The sequence below is a fragment of the Peromyscus eremicus genome, chromosome 23 (assembly GCF_949786415.1).
Source record: "Peromyscus eremicus chromosome 23, PerEre_H2_v1, whole genome shotgun sequence".
NCBI classification, from domain to species: Eukaryota; Metazoa; Chordata; class Mammalia; order Rodentia; family Cricetidae; genus Peromyscus; species Peromyscus eremicus.
Window position 1 is genome coordinate 33,724,083 of NC_081438.1, and position 19,250 is coordinate 33,743,332.

General features: G+C 44.5%; 1 protein-coding gene across 1 annotated transcript; it reads left to right on the plus strand.

Annotated features, from left to right (window-relative positions):
• Positions 1–738: 738 nt before the first annotated feature.
• On the plus strand, positions 739–14,644 carry Znf12 (zinc finger protein 12). Its single transcript, XM_059249417.1, has 5 exons — positions 739–975; positions 1,792–1,851; positions 6,279–6,405; positions 6,646–6,741; positions 11,123–14,644. Exons 2-5 carry the CDS (start codon positions 1,837–1,839, stop codon positions 12,970–12,972), a joined length of 2,088 nt encoding a protein of 695 aa, XP_059105400.1. The 5' UTR covers positions 739–975; positions 1,792–1,836; the 3' UTR covers positions 12,973–14,644.
• The last annotated feature ends 4,606 nt before the right edge of the window (positions 14,645–19,250 follow it).

Consider the following 19,250-nt stretch of genomic DNA (forward strand, 5'->3'; position numbering starts at 1 on the left):
CTTATTTTCTGCAATTGTGTAGAGAATTTTTGCCTTGGCAGCTTTTGTTCGGTCTCCATCAGCTTTGGAAACCGTTAGGACAAGTACACTGTTTCATTTGGGAGGGTAGGTGGACTTGGAGAAATCATTGACCACATGGTGTCATGTTTGAACATTGTCCTTGTCGCCTGACTTCAAACATCGAGTTTGAGAAGTCCTATTACAGGCACCTGTTTCTCCTTGCTGTGTGTAAGTTCTGGTTGCTTTAGAAGTTGTGTGAATTCGTTGCGTGATCCAGAAAAACCACTATTTTTGTCTTCTCTCCCTTCTTTGGAAAGAATTGCTAGACATTTCTTGTACTTGGTGTTTTATGGAAACTTCTAATACTTCGGTTAACACAGCACGACAAACAGTTATCTGTCAGACTGCCTTTTACTTAAAAGCCCCCGGGCCAGGAGTGGGCGTGGTGCCTTGATGCTATAACCCCTCGGGCCATTTCTGGAGGCTTTGAGGGAGTGAGGACAAACGCGAGAGTAACCGCCAGGCCCGGAGTTACTGTTGTTCTCAGCTGGCGGAGACGAGGAAGACACTTGTGTGACGGTCCCTAGAATCAGGGGCGCCTAGACTTCTGGGAGTGAGGGAGACCCCTGGGACTAGGCCATTTTGGGGGACGCTGCTGCGCGTGCGCACCTCGGCCTGCCTGCGAGCTCGCGCTTGCGCACGACCGCTGCACCGCCCTGGCCTCCTGCGGTCTGTGTTTCTGCCCTCGCTCCCGCAGCTTAGGCTTGTGCGAGCTGGAGTAGCGGAGCCTGAGGGACCGAGGCTGGAGCGTCCGGGTCCGCAGCAGGCGGGCGCGGCTGTGCAGGCCGGGGAGGCCGAAGGCCGGGCTGACGGGGGCGTCAAGACCCGGGCCCGGCGCGGCCTCCTAGGTGAGGCCTGAGGATGCAGATCAGGGCCTTGGGAAGGAGGCTGGGTCTGGCTGATTGCTTGTTGGAGGTACGGGGGCGCCCGGGGGGGTGCGGGGGGAGCCGGACGGGGGACGGAGCGATCAGCGCCTGCGCAAAGCCTCTGCTCTCCTCTTTCCTTAGCATGCCATATCCGGGATGGTCGCAGTGGTCGGGCTGAGAGCAGGGGGGCTGCACCACTTTGGGCAGCGTTGATTGTCCGAGGACGAGGCAGGCGGGCGTAGAAAGGGTTAGCGACCTGAGCTGCGAAGGCGCTGTCCACACTCCAGCCTCACTCGACACCCCTTCCGCTCACCGTTTCAGAGTCTCACGAGTGTCACTCGGCGCCCATGGGCACCCTTGCTCTGTCTGCTTGGTTCCCCCGAGACTGTCCCTGCAGCATCGTATAGTCTAGTTGAGGGCAAGTTTGTGTTTGGCTCTGTTCATGAGGGAAGACTGTAGGTCTGCAGTGGTGGTGACTTTACCGAGGTCACCCTGAGGTTTTTTTAGTAGGAGTGCTACCAGGCTGGCGTTCCTTCTGCAGTATTAAAGTCGCACTCACAATATCACTTAATTTTATACAAATACAGCCCCCACCAGGTTAACTGTATTGTTTTCAGAGCAGGCTGTGAGTAATCTTTTGTATCCCTGTTAAACAATGTAATTTGTTGAACTGGCATTTCGTGTTAGTTCACCTTGATAGTGGCACTCATTCATTCCCCATGCATGGTTACAATTCTCCAGTCCTTTCTGAAAACAATGAGACCATCACCCATAGGTTTCCTTCTTGGAATGTTCTGGTAGATTTTTGTATAGGAGATTCCCCCTTGCCATATCACTCCTAATGGCTTTGTTTTTCCTTCCCCAGACCGGACTCTAGTACTTCTCCAGACTTTTCCTTCAGCAGCAGAAGATGAATACATCCTTGGTAAGTTTTGTTTTATTTCTGTTCACATCTGTATTGTCTAATTTGGTCTACTGCACTCGAAGAGGCAAAGAACAGTTCAGACTTTAAAAGAGAAAATAGATAAAATAGGAATAGATAAAAGGATCAGACAAAACAGTAGTGAACAATAGTAAGCATTTTTGTTGTGCTCATATCTATAGGTAGCATGGTCTTTAAAGAAGTCCTTATGGTGGGGTAGTTGTCACCTTGACCAGATTTAGAGACATGTAGGAGATGGCCTCTGGGAATGCCTCTCTGTGTGTGTGTGTGTGTCTGTGTGTGTGTCTGTGTGTGTGTCTGTGTGTGTGTTTTGGGTGGGTATCTTGATTACATTCATTGATGTAGGGAAGCTCATTTTATCATGGGCAAGACCATTCCCTGGGCATCCTGGGCTGCATAAATTGGAGAAGATGACAAGTACCCACAGGCATGCTTTCCTCACTCTCTGTTTCCCGGTTGTGGATTCGATGTGACTGTCTGCTTCAGGCTCCTACTGCCTTGGGTTATTCTCCGTGGTGGAGGGTACCCTTGAACTGACCTACAATCCCAGCTCTGCAGTGGTATTCTTGGGTAATTCCCCTACAGGCTCTTCAGCAGGCAGGGGAAAAATGGTCCACGAAGAGACAAGAACAAAACTCAGTTCAGCCTGATTTTATTGTAGCCGGCACTGGACCAGGACTTCTAGAGTCTGGACTATAGCTAGAGTTTTCTTGGTCCTGCCTGGCCCACGGTCAGGACAAATCTCTCTCACCCACCAGTCCCACAGCCGCTCAGACCCAACCAAGTAAACACACAGAGACTTATATTGCTTACAAACTGTATGGCTGTGGCAGGCTTCTTGCTAACTGTTCTTATATCTTAAATTAACCCATTTCTATTAATCTATAAGTTGCCATGTGGCTTGTGGCTTACCAGTATCTTAACATCTTCTCATGGCACCTGGCAGCGTCTTCTTGCCTCAGGCTTCCCTTCCCAGAATTCTCCTCTCTCCTTGTCCCACCTATACTTCCTGCCTGGCTACTGGCCAATTAGTGTTTTATTTATTAACCAATCAGAGCAACACATTTAACATACAGAACATCCCACAGCACTGGCCCATATCATTTTACTTTAGCCATATTTAAGCACAGCACAATTTTTGAAAAAAAAGTATTCAAAAAATTTTTGAAAAAAGATAATAATTTAGTCCCAAGTGCACAATTTAAGGCATGTTTACATTAAGATTCCTTATAAAGTACATCTGGCCTCTTTCACAAGAATGGGTACTGTTGACTCAGAGATAGTGCCCAAGATTTAGGGTCTAGAGAGCTTGACTGAGGTAAACATAACATAACACCTGTGGGTGTCGGCATTGGCCTGGCCCTAAGATAGCATAGAAGTCACTTAGGCTATTGTCAAACAGAAGTTATATCACTCATAAGAATGGAGTTTATGGTGCTCAAGATTTAGGGGGAAAGGTCTTGGACAAGTACAAATGTAAATTCTGGGAGACGCCACAGAGCCTGTCTCAGCAGACAGCAAAGGATCACCAGGTTGTAAAACGACATCATTGCTAGCATTCCAGGAAGAGCAGCTACCTCATTCCATTGAAGAGGTAAACTCTTATGTTTAACTATCCTGGCTTCTCCAGTGCTTCCTGGCTTCTCCAGTGCTTATCTGTGTGCAGAAGGCCTTTTTGCTCTCTACAGTATTCTAACACATGCACGCACGCACTCAAGCACATAGGCGTGTACCCCCTATTGACCCCTCCTGTCTCCAGTCTCTGTCAGTTTCTGTTTTGCCGCCTTCTTTCTGGATTTAGAATTTCTTCTGCCTTCACATGGCTCTTCTTAACCCTGCCCTGATCTCGCTCTCTTGGCATTAGCCAGTAGCTCTGTGCTGGTTCACCTGTGGATCAGTCAGTTGCCTGCTGAGCATCTCTGTGGACTCTGTCCCTACAACACCCAACAGACTGTTGCATCAAATAACTCAGTCTTTCCAGCCCATCGTTGTGTCTTCTCCTGTTCCTTTCCTTTCCTTGGTCCATTGTCCAACCTAGAAGGATGCAGTTTATTCAAAATGATCCCATTTTCCATCACCACATTCAGTTTTCTCTCATGGTCTGAGTAGTTTTCTTTGTTTGCTTTAATTTCTTTGTTTTTGCATCATTGGTTGGTTTGAAATGGGGCTTTGGTATGTCACTCAGGCTACCCCTGAGCTCTTGATTCCCCCTCTTCAGCCGAAAGTTAAAGGCATATGCCACCATCCCTGGCTCTGGTGATGACTCTCAGTGTCCCAAGATGTTAAGTGACAGACCCTTGAATAACCTTTCTTCCCTTTGGCTAGAGTTACTTATTAATTAGGAGTCATTATTCACTGGCAAATGCCAGTGTGCTCTCCTGGATACTGGCATTCTCCAAATAGCATATTCCTTCCCAGGAGCTTACTGAGGTGCCCTTAGTCGGAGAATCTCAAATAGAAACACACAGATTAGGAATATCTACGGAGGTATGAATAGCATAGTAAGTTTATCCTGACTGTGTTCTCAGTAAAGAGCTGGCCCCTAGGTGCTTTTAATATAAGAGAGATTCTGTCAGCTCACATCTTACTGTTTAGATTGGTGGTATTTTTGTTGTCTTTTTTGTTTTGTTATTTTGTAGGTGTGTACATGCCATGTTGGGTGTATAGAGGTTAAAGGACAACTTCCAGGAGTCAGGTCACGGGGACTAAACTCAAGTTGCCAGATTTGGTGGCAAGCACCTTCACCTGCTGAGCCATCTTGCTATCACTTGTGTATTTATTTATAAGGTGCTCTGTCATTTCCATTTCTTTCCCAAAGCAATAATTTCACATCTTTCTTCCTCTCCTGAAAACTAGCTTACAGGTCACTGGCTTGAAGCATCTTTGTTGTATGGTTAATGTATATTTATAATAATACATATATTATATATATGATAATAATATATTATTATATAGTCAATAACCAACAATAACTTAGACACCACTGAAATCTACTTCACTGTGCTAAGCACTTCCCATAGAGCCCATGATACCCACTAATGTCACAGGTAGAGGTGATGCTATGGCAGGAAGCAGTTGTAGTGTTGATGTGTTTGTGAATGAAGCAGTTTATTCAAAAGCTAAACACTAGCTGAGCGGTGGTGGCACATGCCTTTAAGCCCAACACTCAGGAGGCAGAGCCAGGTGGATCTCTGTGAGTTTGAGGCCAGCCTGGTCTACAGAGCGAGATCCAGGATAGGCACCAAAACTACACAGAGAAACCCTGTCTCGGAAAAAAAAAAAAAAGTTAAACACTAAAAGGAAGTTTGAGGTGCTGAGGACATAGCTCTGTGGTTAAAGCACTTGTCCCTTAAGTTGTGAACTGGAGTTCAGATTTCCAGGAACCCATAAAAATACCAAATGGGTGTGACAGCCTCGGAAGGAAGAGACAGGGAGATCCTATGAAGACTAGCCATGTCACCAAGTTCTGGGCTTGATTGAGGGACTCTGCAATGGAGAATGCTGTGTTGAAGAATCTGGGGCATATGTGTCTAGAGTGTAGGAAAGAGACTTGGACTGGTGATGATAATTTGTGAAGTGTTTGTACATGGAGAGCAGTTAAACTATCCATGAATCCAGGTAGGCTCTCCATCAAAGCAGTCAGTGCTCTGGGAACCTGGAGGAGAGAAGAACTAGCAGAGGACATGAGAAAAGAGTCAGAGAAGGAAAGGGTGGGGGGACCAACATTGTTCATGTACTAGAGACAAGATGGAGAGTGTTCCAAAGAGTAGGGTGCACCTAGGATTGCATGGGTGTCCCTCGGGTCTGAGCTCCTCGGCGGTGGGAACTGTTTCTGATGTTTTTGTGTCCCTGACAGCCAGCATTATTCCTGGCTTGCAGTTCAAGCCCAGTGCTTTCTTAATGTGAATAAATGAGTCACAAGGCAGTTGGGGTTTTTTCTTTCTACTTTTCATGTGTGTGTACTATGTGTATTTGTGTATATGCACAGTTTTGTTTGTGTGCGAGTGCATGTGGGGACCAGGGTTGATGTTGGGAACCATCATTCACCCTTCTACTTTATTCATTGAGGAAGGATCTCTTAGTCAAACCCAAAATTCTCCAGTATGGCTAGTGTCTTGACTTCCCAGATTGGAACTACAGAGGGGCTGTCATGCCTGCCTGGCATTTACATGGGTTTCTGGAAACCCTACCTCTAGTACTCACACTTGTACTCCAAGTGCTTTAACCACTGAGCCATTTCTCTAGCCCTGAGGCAGTGTATTTTTGATAGGCATGCTTTCCTTTCACAGTCTCTAATATAAAATAAAATATACAGGGTTTGTGGTTAACAGCACCCACCATTGAGCTTGGGAAGAGCTTGTCTTCAGATGCCTGTTCCTTGTGATCGATTTCTGACCATATTGTTGCAGGGCCCACTGTCATTCAAGGATGTGGCTGTGGCCTTCACCCAGGAGGAGTGGCAGCAGCTGGGCTCTGAGGAGAAGACAACATACAGGGATGTGATGCTGGAGAACTACAGCAACCTCGTCTCCGTAGGTGAGGACCAGCTGCCGTCTGTGCTGCTGGGGATGCCTTCAAAGTCACTCAAGAGTTGATGACTTTGAGTTTGAATTCTGTGGGATGATTGTGAGTGGTGTGTTCTGATTGGCCTTTCTGTGAAAATAAAGCACTAGGGCTCTTGTGCCACACAGTTGGTACAGTGGCACTTGCCCCTCATGATAGGAGCCCTGAAGGCATGCAGGCAGGCTCAAGTTGTTTTTCATTTCTCATTAACAGGGTATCACATTATCAAACCGGATGTTATCATCAAGTTGGAACAAGGAGACGAGCCATGGGTAGGAGAAGAAGCATTCTCACCTCAGAGCTGTCCAGGTGTGTTAGTGGAGGCAGAGAGGCAGATGATGGTAACTGGGGAGTTTCTCCCAGAAACGTTCTGATCATCCCAAGCTTTAGAAGTTACTGAAGGTAGTTAGTCACTCCTACAGGTTTCTTCCTTCCGCATGAAAATATATAGTTATGGAGACTTTCTCCTTGGTTACCAATATCCAGAATCAAAGATTCCTAGCTGGCTGTGAGGGGTGTACGCCTTTAATCCCAGCACCCAGGAGGCAGAGGCAGGTGGATCTCTATGAGTTCGAGGCCAGCCTGGGCTACAGAACAACTTCCAGGACAGCCAGGACTGCACAGATGAAGTCAGTTCCTTTTCCTGTAAACCTTGCATATTCCATTTGAGTCACCCATTATCATGGCTTTCTTGTATCATGTGCTCACAAGTGTACTGTCCAGTAACAACCGTCTTCAGCTCTTAGGTTACTGACCCCTCCTGGTTTTGTTTTTACTCTCTCTGTGAAGTGCTTTGAGCTCTCTATTAGTCATTCTGCTGTGGCTGTGATAAACCCTCACCAAAGGAACTTAAGGAGAAAAGGTCTTTTTTGGCTCACAGCTCCAGGGTGTGCACAGCCCATCACAGTTTGGAAGTCACAGCAGCAGGACTTTGAGGCAGCTGATCACACTGTGCTCACACTGTGCTCACACTGCATCCACAGTCAGGCAGAGAGTGATGATGCTTGCTGGTGCACAGCTTGCTTTCTCATTTTTATTCAGTCCAGAATCCTAGCCCGGGGCTGGTACTCCAAACAGTGGCCATCAGGTACTCCAACCTCATCAGGATGATCCCCACAGGGTTGCCTAGAGGCTTGACTTCTAGATTATTGACAGTGTTAGCCATCACAGACTCTTTTTTTGGTCGGGGGGGGGGGGGGGGGGGTATGTGTTGAGACAGGGTTTCTCTGTGTAGTTTTGGTGCCAGTCTTAGATCTCGCTCTGTAGACCAGGCTGGCCTCGAACTCACAGAGATCTACTTGCCACTGCCTCCCGAGTGCTGGGCTTAAAGTTGTGCTCCACCACCACCCAGCCACAGATTTTTGGGGGTTTTTTTTTGGGGGGGGGGTTGTTTTTTTTTTGAGACAGGGTTTCTCTGTGTAGCTTTGCGCCTTTCCTGGGACTCACTCTGTAGCCCAGGCTGACCTCGATCCAAAAGATCCACCTGCCTCTGCCTCCCGAGTGCTGGGATTAAAGGCGTGCGCCACCACCGCCCGGTTTTTTTGGGTTTTTTTTTTTTTTTAACCTTTATCTTATATGTGTGTTTTGCCTGCATGTGTATCTGCACACCATGTGCATGCAGTACCTGTGGAGGACAGGAAAGGGGTTGGCTGTCCTCAACTGGAGTTGCAGTGGCTGGGAAGAGCTATCTGGGTGCTAGGAATCTAACCCAGGTCCTCTGGAAGAGCAACCGATATTCTTAACTGATAAGCCATCTCTCTAGCCCCTCTAATTCATGCTTCTGAGGTCATTGGACAACTTTGTGGAGTCAGTCTTTCCTTCATGTGGGCTCTAGAGATTGCTAGGTTTTTTTCAGCAAGCTTCTTTACCCAGTGAGCCATTTTACCTTCCACCTCTTTATTGAGGTCAGTTTACAAAATCCATATCCTAAACCATTTGATCCTGGCCTCTCCTTGCCTCTATGGGCATGTCTTCTTGTTCTCTGGAAACCCAGCTCTATGGTGTTTAGCTCCTGCAGACTTGGGTCTCTATCTCTTCCAAAATACTTGTTTTTCTCATAGCCTCATACTAGTTCTTTTATTCCCAATGATATTGGGAATGATGTTCTGTTGTGTTGTGGACATATATGACATTGGATTTACTTGTCTTCCACCTTAAGGTATCTAGGAAGGGTTTTGTTCTGCCTGTGTCCCCTGGCTTCATGATTTCTCAGAGGGCTTCTCCACTCTCAAATCTGAGGTTTTTGTTTGCCTGTGTGTTTCTCTGCAGACTCACACTGGCATGGCAGCTGCGCTGTATTTTCTCTGGTAACAGTGTGTGTTTCTCTCGTTCTTGCTGTGTGTGAAAATTGATCATGAACTCTTCCAGCTTATAGTTGCTGAGCACTGTTCCTATCTCCCCTAATTACTCAGTTGAACTCTGCTCATTTACCACCATGACCCTCAGAGAGGCTCTAAGAATATCTATCTACTCATCAGGTGGTACAGGTCTCCAGAGTGACTGGGTGTTTTTCCCTTAGGAAATATCTTACTTTACCTTCTAGACAGTTATAATGTAAGCATGAAATGTGCCTGGGCTGCTATTAATCCTGATTGCCTTAGAAAGACTTCATCTGAAGTATCCAGTTGATCCTTTACAAAGTAAACCTATTTAAGTTCCTTGTCTCCAGAGGCTTAACACAGCAATGGCTCTGTACTCCCTGCAAGAGTGTCCTGAAACCCTCTCTAACTGCATTTGGTTCATGGTCTTAGCGTCTTCTCATTATGGGGTTTTCATCTTTGCAGCCTTACATTTCCTTAGGACAGGCTGTGCTTCCCCATGTAGTAAGGTTTTTATGTCTGAGTGCAAGTTTCCACCCCAGAGAGTTCTTTTCCTTCCCGATTCTCATCATTACTCCAGTATCACTCTTCTCTCTGCAGTAAAAGTAGGCAAGATATCAAGCAGGAAAGCAGTAGGAACAGAGACTTGTGGGTGCTGATATGCCATGAATTTGTTGATATCCCAGAAATCCTTACATAAGGCCATGGCACTGTGATCTGTATCGCATGACCACTTTGTTCAGTTAATAGCTTATTTTTCCTGGGACAGAATGTTTTCAGTTATGACTCATCCTAGCTTTGAGTCGTTATTGAGTCCAGGTGGAAAAGTGTTGATTTTTGACACTGGTGGATTCTGGGAGGCTATAAGAAGAATAAGATTAATAATGTGTGACGTGATGAGATGCATGACATCGAGTGAAATAAGCCCATCCCATAATCCCTAAGATAAGTGAAAACAAAATCACCATTGGAAGAGCACGCTGAGGGACGTGATTCCTAAGGTTTGCACACTGAGTAAAACTCACTCACATTCAGAATTCAGAAACTGCAGCAGGTTCTGTTGGTTCTTTTCTGTTGCTGTGGTAAAACACCATGACCAAGGCAACTTACAGAAGAAAGTTCATTTGGGGGCTTATGGTTCCAGAATGATAATGGTCCATCAGTGTCACATCAGGAGCATGGCAACAGGCAAGCAGGAGCAGAGAGCTCACATCGCAGTCCTCAGACAGAAAGAGAGTAAGAGAACTCAGAATGGCAAGAGTCTTTTGAAACGTGAAAGCTTCTAGTGTCCTACTTCCTTCAGGAAGGCCACACCTCCTAATCTCCCCAAACAGCCACCAACTGGGGACCAAGTATTTAAATGCTCAAGACTTTCGGGGGACAACTCATTCAAACCAATGTAGGGGGGCTAAAGAAATTATTGGTAGATTGAAAGTGGGAAAAGGAATTGCTCAAGTCATCTTGAATATGTGTTTTGTGCCACACGCTGTTGTGAGCACTTGGACTCCTATAACCCCACAACCACCGTGTGAGATAAAGCCCATCATCTCCTGCTGACAGGTGGGGTGGTGACCGTAGAGGGTGTTAAACGGCTTTCCCTGGGTTACCACATCAGTTCATGTCATACAGGCCCAGCTAGGAACAGAAGTACATTTCATGGCCAGAGTGAGTTCAGTCTCGAACTTAGCATTGGCAGGGTCCTTTTTTTTAAAAAAAATCAAAGCTTTTAGAGGATGACATTTTTCTATGCCCTTTGATCCTGTTCACATTGGTGTTCCAGAACTCACCTTCTAAGTGAAGCTTAGAGGGGAAGTCTGGATCTCAGGTTCTAAACACGAGAAAAATTTAGGTATAAAACTCACATGACACCACTGTGTGGAATGCAAAAAACCAAACAGTATGGAAGGATACAAAGGAGAGAAAGTGGTACAAGTGGTCGATGTAGTCAGCAATGCCTTAGTCTGACCGCCCCACCCCCACCCCCGTGTGAAGTGATGTGGAGTCAAGCGCTTGTCAGTCCCCAGCCTGAGTCCTTGTTTCCATGTATCTTGCTCTCTCTTGTGCAGTGGTGCTCCTAACTGTCCTGAAGGCTCTCCCTCTGCTGTGACTCATTCCATCCAGCATCCCTTTTTTCTACCAGTCACTGCTCTGTGAACAAAATATTACAAAGTAACCCCGATCAAAGGGGCTATGTTTTCTCCGTTTACTTTCCTCCCGCCCGTGGAGATCTGTCTGTGTCATTCCAAAAGAGTAAACAGGGTGAATACTAGCAGGATGTGACGCTAGACTCAAAATGAGAGGCTGTGTATCAGTGTCCGACCATGTGTTATGTAAGAAAATGTACAAACATGGGTTCATTTTGCCTTCTTTAGATGAAATCTGGCAGGAGAATGACCTGATGGAGAAAGTCCAGGGAGATGAAGAGAAAGAGTCGTGGTCAACTGTGTTCAACTACAAAAGCATAGTTGAAAAGACAGGTGGTATGGCTAGTAAAGCCACTAATGAAGAAACAACACTCGTTCCTTCAAGAAAAGTCATACCTAAGTGTGACTCCTGTGAGAAGAGCTTGGCATGCGTCTCCGAATTCATTAGTAGCGATGGAAGCTATGCAAAAATGAAGCCCAATGTGTGTGCAGGGTGTGGGAAATCACTCCTCCACATTAAGCTTGAGAAAACACATCCAGGAGATGATTCTTATGACTTTAGTCAGAATGAAAATGATTACGCTGTAAGTGAAGAAAATATTTATCAGAAAATTCATATTTTGGAGAAGCCCTTTGAATATGTTGAGTGCCAGAAATCCTTCCCAGCGAACACAGTTTTTCTTAATCACATGGAAGAGAAGCCCTATGATTGGAATGAGTCTGAAATAACTTTTCTTCAGATGTCAGACCTCAGTGTCCACCAGAGTTCTCCCATGGAAATGAAACCCTACGAGTGCCGTGAATGTGGGAAGTCCTTCTGTAAAAAGTCCAAATTCATTATACATCAGAGAACTCACACAGGAGAGAAACCTTTTAAGTGTAATCAGTGTGGGAAATCCTTCTGCCAGAAGGGAACCCTCACTGTACATCAGAGAACCCACACAGGGGAGAAGCCCTATGAATGTAATGAATGTGGGAAAAACTTCTACCAGAAGTTACACCTCATTCAGCACCAGAGAACTCACTCAGGAGAAAAGCCCTATGAATGTAGCTACTGTGGGAAATCCTTTTGCCAGAAGACACACCTCACACAGCACCAGAGGACACATTCAGGAGAGAGGCCCTATGTTTGCCATGACTGTGGAAAGACTTTCTCTCAGAAGTCAGCACTTAACGATCACCAGAAGATCCACACAGGTGTAAAACTCTACAAGTGCAGCGAGTGTGGGAAATGCTTCTGCCGCAAGTCTACTCTCACAACCCACATGAGGACACACACAGGAGAGAAGCCCTATGAGTGCAATGAGTGTGGGAAGTTCTTCTCTAGGCTGTCATACCTAACTGTTCACTACAGAACACATTCAGGAGAGAAACCCTATGAGTGTACAGAATGTGGGAAGACCTTCTATCTGAACTCGGCCCTCATGAGACATCAGAGAGTACACACAGGAGAGAAACCTTATGAATGTAATGAGTGCGGGAAATTATTCTCACAGTTGTCATACCTCACTGTACATCATAGAACTCATTCAGGAGTGAAACCCTATGAATGTAGTGAATGTGGGAAAACCTTCTACCAAAATTCAGCCCTTTGTAGGCACCGGAGAATTCATAGAGGGGAGAAACCCTATGAATGTTACATATGTGGAAAGTTCTTCTCTCAGATGTCATACCTCACTATACATCATAGAATTCATTCAGGAGAGAAACCCTATGAATGTAGTGAGTGTGGGAAAACCTTCTGCCAGAATTCAGCACTTAACAGACATCAGAGAACACATACAGGAGAAAAAGCCTATGAATGTTATGAATGTGGAAAGTGCTTCTCTCAGATGTCATATCTCACTATACATCACAGGATTCATTCAGGAGAAAAGCCCTTTGAATGTAATGAATGTGGGAAAGCCTTCTCTCGGATGTCGTACCTCACTGTGCATTACAGAACCCACTCAGGAGAGAAGCCCTATGAATGTACTGAATGTGGGAAGAAGTTCTACCACAAGTCAGCATTCAATAGCCATCAGAGAATTCATAGAAGAGGGAATGGGAATGTAGTTGATGTGGGAAGGCTCCTTTAAAGTCAGACTTCAGCTGACCACCTCAGTGAACTAAAAACTCCTGTCCAGAGTGAAGCCCAATTATACAGTTGGCCCTCAGCACCCATAGGTTCCATATCTGAGGAATCAACCAACCAGAACTACTTAGGAAAGGTTTTATCTGTACTGAATATATACAGAATTTTTTCTTGTTATTTCCTAAGTAGTACAATATAACAACTTTCTATTGCATTATATGGTATTAAGATAACCTAGAGACGAGTTAAAGTACATGGGAAGATTGTGTTAAATACAGCATTTTACATAGGGACTTAACGAACTGCAGACTTTGGTGTTCAGTGCTCCTAGAACCACACTCCACATACCAAAGGATCCTTTATCAGAGAGCCCACACAAATGAGCAGAACAAGTCCATGGGAAGTAGATTCATCTGGAAATTCACAGGTCAGAAGCCACAATTGTGAAAAGACCACATAGCAGACTACACAGGAGTAAGAATGTATAAATACTTTTCAACATGACTTCAAACTGCTTATCAGGGAATTGACTCAACTTAAAGAATATGGGACATGCACTCCTTTGGAAACTGCTAATACTAAAGGAGATTTTGTAAAATTAAAAGAAGATAATCTGCTAGAAATATGTACACTCTATAACTACAGGATATAAAATTGTCAGTCTAGTTAGCCAAGTTTGCTGCATTAAACTAGTAAACAGTTCCCAAGGAACACAGAACTTGGGGTTTCTTGTTCCTAGTTTAGTAACGATCACAGAAATCATATGTTCAATTTTAATCCAGCTTGGAATTATCCAGCATTGTATCCTTGTTTGTAACATATAGTAAGATTACCATTCTAAGTTCACCATCGTGTTATTTTTTTTAATATGCACTGTCACTGAAGTAGTATTTGAAAGTTATGAACTATGCCTTTTTCTTGTTCCTTGGATTTTAAAATGCATTTGGTCATTGTTACAGGATTGTATCATCTGTAAGAAGCCAACGTTTTTGTTGTTTTCAACTAGCAAAGAAGACAGAAATGTATCTATAAAATAGGAAACTCTGAATAGGTCATTTTTAATTAAGCCAGAAGTCTCCAAGGGCAAGAAATAGCTTTAGCACTCACTGTACTCTGTACATCTAAGGACTATACTTAGAATATTCTCATTTCTATCTGCTGTTTGTTCACTTTTTTATGTAGATGCTTAGGTGTGTGTAGAGCACAAGGGCTGGGTAGCACTGTCTGTGCTACTGTTGTGAACGTTCTCTGCTCTACCATCACTAGGAGGTGAGAACACACAAATAAGGCTTGTGGCAGACATCATCCATGGCCTTCTGTCACTCCCTCCTTGCTCTTTGCCTGTAATCTGAGTATTCATTCCTCCTTGGAAGATGGGCTATCACTCCTGATAAGTTTTATTGGTAGTGATAATCCTTTCTTGTAGCCTTGGACCCAAGTCTAAAGAATTAGAGGGGTTATTAGAGATCATTTCCTGAAAGGGTTTCCTCAAAGAAGCCAAACCTTGGTGACCATCACCATATCTGGATGTGGTGTCAGATAATGACTCCCAACAATGGATACAGTGTAATCATGGCCGTTACAGGAAGTAGAATAACCTGGGACCTAAATGATGTCGCAGAGCCACTAAACCAGCATGACCTGCAGCCACTCCATGTCTGTAGTGTGTTTTTTTTTTTTTTTTCCCTAGGAGATTATTTGTTTCTAAGCCAGTTGACTTAGGAATATTCTGCTAGTAACAACAAGACAGTCTACCTGGTGTAGCATTACACTTTGTAGGAGTTATGCAATTCAGAAGTGGACTTGAGGTAAATCATTTATTTTGATGTGTTAATAGAGAGATTTATTATCTGTAACTTCATATGTAAACAATCTGAAAATTGAAAATGAACTTTAAACAAGTGTGTATACTTCCTTGAGCTCTCCTGTCACTGGCCTGTAAAGTTATTTTCTTCTGTGTATGGGTGTGCACATGTCTGTGGATGCCCAAGGACAACTTCAAGTGTCATCCTTCAGATAATGTCTCCCTTGTTTGCTGAGATGGTGTCACCAACAGGCCTGGAGTTTACTAAGTAAACTAGGCTGGCCCAGCATGTCTAGGGAGCCACCTGTCTCCAGCTCCCCATTGCTTAGATTACAAGTGCCCATGGTTATATTTTGTACCTGGATTCTGGGGATAGAACCCGAGGCATCATGCATGTGCATCAGGAACTTTACCAACAGCCATCCACCACCATAGCTGGTTCACATGGTTCTGGGAATCAAACTCAGAGCCTGATGATGATGGTCAGGCAGGCACTTGGCCAACTGAGGCCTTGTTTTATTGTTTGTTTTGAGATACAAGTGTTTCGTTGTAGCCCTGACAGGCCTTGAACTCATTGTGATCCTCCTGCCTTAATCTCCCAAGTGTGGGAATACAGATGTGAGCCACCATGACCAGCTTGACTTGTGAAATTAACTTTTGGAAACAGACATCAGCTATACTTCCATTTTCTAATACTTTAAGTTTTGTGTAGGGTACAAACTTGCACATAGATCACTGCTTACATTTGGCAATATGTGATGTGATGTAAGGATCTAATTTTGTTTACTTTCAGATAATTATCCTGGTAACCCATAACTTTTGAACAATTTATCCATTGTACAGAATACCACATTATTTATATATAAGAGTCATATATCTCCTATTTTGTCACTCAGCATGCCCACTCCCCATGTCTTTGTATAATTCTGAGCATGCTATGTAACAAAAATGTAAAGTCTGGTAGGTGGTTTAGTTTGGTATTGGAACAAAAAGTTGGTGGTATATTTGTTGAGATGGTATCTATAGCAAGGCATGGTGGTGTGTGCCTGTAATTCCAGCACTTGGAAGATAGAGGGAGGACAAGAGGTTCGGGCCAGCCTGGAGTAGATAGCCACGTGCACAGTTTCCCACAATTGTAGCATAACTTGATGACACAATACACATTTGTGTGTGTGTGTAGTGGTGTGTGCATGTGGGAGGTCCCAGGTGGATACTTGGTGTCTCTCCTTCATCACTACTTTATTTTCTGAGACAAGGGCTCACTGGACCTGAAGCTTATAGATGTGTGTCTAATTGGCTGACCAGTGAGCTTCAGGGATCCACCTGTCTCTACTCACAACCCCCATGATGGGTTACAGGCATGTATCATCATACCCAGCCTTTTTGTTTTGTTTTTGTTTTTCAAAACAGGGTTTCTCTGTGTAACATTCCTGGATGCCCTGGAACTCACTTTGTAGACCAGGCTGGCCTCAAACTCACAGAAATCCGCCTGTCTCTGCCTCCCAAGTGCTGGGATTAAAGGCGTGCGCCACTGCCGCCTGGCTTCCATGCCCAGCTTTTTACATGGATTTCAGAGATGAGCACCCAGGTCCTCCTGCTTGAGACACTTAACTGACTGAGCCATCTCCTCAACCCACAGTACACATTTAAAGAAAAAGCAAAGATACGCTACCACCTGGACCGTGGCGTTTGAGCCTTGGATTTGCCCTTTCTTTGTTCCTGTCATCTCTCACTCTACCTAATTGTGATCCAACTCTAGCCAGAAAGTCATATGACTGCCCCCCAAAAAATTATGGCAAGCTTTATAGAATGCCGCTACTTAAACAAAATGAAATGTACAAGGAAATTCCTCTTACCACACGGATAACTATGAAAAATAAATTGGGTGGAAGAGATAAATCTCAGTGTCTAAGCCATTTGCCCTTCAAGTAGAACAGAGTTCAGGTCCTCAGAACCCATATAAATGCAAGGAGCATGCGGTGGTCCACCTGTAAGGCAGAGATGAGATCCACAGCAGGTTGGCTAGCCAGAATAGTTTAGAGAGCTCTGGGTTTGATTGAGAGACCCTGCCTCAATGAATAATGTGGGAGAGTGATCACAGATGATTCCAGACATCAATTTCTGGATTACACATGCACACTAACCCAAATGTGCGACTGCAAACATGGAAACATACATGCTCACACATGAAAGTAAAAAAAAAATCCATCCATTGGATCTTTTAAATAGTTCATTTATTTTATTTGTGTGTGCACACTTGAGTGTATGTATGTGCAACCACATGGACAGAAGCCTGTGGAAAGCAGATTTTTCGGGTCCCTTGGAACTGGAGTCATACGTGGTTGTTAACTACCATGTGATTGCTGGGCATTGAACTTGGGTTCTCTGCTCTGTTAACAGCTGAGCATCTCCCCAGCCCACTCTGTTGGATTTAAAGTTTATGATGCTTGTGAAAATTATGGGCTAACCAACATAGGCTTGTTGCCACCACCTGAAGCTGGAGATGGCTTAGATGCATTAACGGTATGGACAAAGGATCACTGAGCAGGTGAAGCACTTTAGGAAAGAGTGTATGATAACAGGCACTAAAGAACCTGAACTGGGGTCTTACAAAGGCCGTTTCTTTCTAGTCAGCCTTTTAGAGAAACACATTCAAGGTTCTTGGGTAATAGCTCAGTTGATGAAGTGCTTGCCATACAAACACGAATCTGAGTTTGTTCCCAGTACCTCCTAGGGCTGGTGAGACAGGATCCCTGGAGTTCACTAGCCTGCCAGCAAATTGGTGAGCTCTAGTCAGAGACCCTGTCTCAAAAAATAAGGTAGAGAGTAACTTAGGGAAATATCCAACATCAGCCTCAGGCCTGCATACACATGTGCGTGCATGCAAACATTTTCATATACATATGCAATTTTTTAATTTTTTTTGTGTCTGAACCATGTATGCAGGAGCCCTCAGAGATCAGAAGAGGAGTCAGATCGCCTAAAACCAGAGTTACAGATGATTGTGAGCCACGTGGGTGCTGCGAACTGAACTTGGTTCCTCTAGAAGAGTAACCAGTGCTCCTAACAGAGCTGTCTATCCAGCCCCACATATTAAAAACAACAAAAAACAGCCGGGCGGTGGTGACACACGCCTTTAATCCCAGCACTCGGGAGGCAGAGGCAGATGGATCTCTGTGAGGCCAGCCTGGTCTACAGAGTGAGATCCAGGACAGGAAACAAAACTACACAGAGAAACCCTGTGGGAGGGTGGGGGGGAGGCCACGAGACACACATTCTAATGTGAAATTGTTGAAAATTGTATCTGGAATGGGGAAAGTAGATAGGAATATGGATGAAGCAAATTCTCGTAAGTAGTTCTGTTGCTTTTATTTATGTGCATGGGTGCTCTGTCCGTTCACCATATACATTCTCTGTGCCTGCAGAGCCGGAAGGAGTTGCAGACAGTTGTGAGCTGCCATGTGGTTGCTGGAATGTGATGCAGGTCCTCTGGAAGAGCAGACAGTGCTCTTAACTGCTGAGCCATCTCTCCAGCCTCCTGGGGTTTTGTTGTTGTTGTTTGGTTGGTTTTTTGTTTGTTTGTTTGTTTGTTTTTTAGACAACTCACAAAATATCCCATTTCACTCTGGAACTTAGAATGTGAGAGACCTTCCTACCTGCCTCCCAAGTATTATGATATAGGCATATGTCACCATGTACAACTCTACATGGTACATGGGAAAAAAGCAAGTTGCTGAACAGTATATTCTTACTCTGAACCATTTCCATATAGACACATGCATATGAACAGGAACCCAGGTATTGGATGGGATGAGTGTTGTCAGGGAGATGAAGATGAACTTGATGTTTTCATACTGTTGGAGGCTTTACAATTCATATCTAACTTAAAATGTGGGGAAAATCATGAACAAGGAAGATAAAACTTTGATATAACTTAAAATCTAAAACCACTATTATATAAGCAGCCAATTGGAGAGAGGGATGGAGGGAAGGACACAGAGAGAGAGAGAGCAGTGTCTAAGGAGATCAAGTAGAAAAATACATAGAAGGGCTGAGAAAACAGGGATGAGAGAAAAATGAAAAGAGAGGTAGGTAGAGTGAGAGAATGTCCAGGCATAATGATCCTCCAAATGTCACCTTTGGTTGGTCACATTTCACAGGTCACTGGAGCTCCACCCCTCCCCTTTATTTTGGCAATTATAGCATTGGGAATTCCCTCCCCCACAACATAAAAACCCCAGCTGCACAATCAGTGGTGAGCTTTATCAAGGAATTGCTTGGCCTTTCTTGGTAGACTAAGAACTGAGTGGTTATTTATCTTTATGTCTTATGAAGCATCTACCTCCTAAGAGTCTGGGGTATTTTTGTTTGTTTGTTTGAGGTAGTCTCTATGTAGTCTAGGCAGGGCCTCAAGCTCATGGAGCTAAAAATGATCCTGAACTCATGATCCTCCTGGCTCCACCTCCCAAATGCCGAGA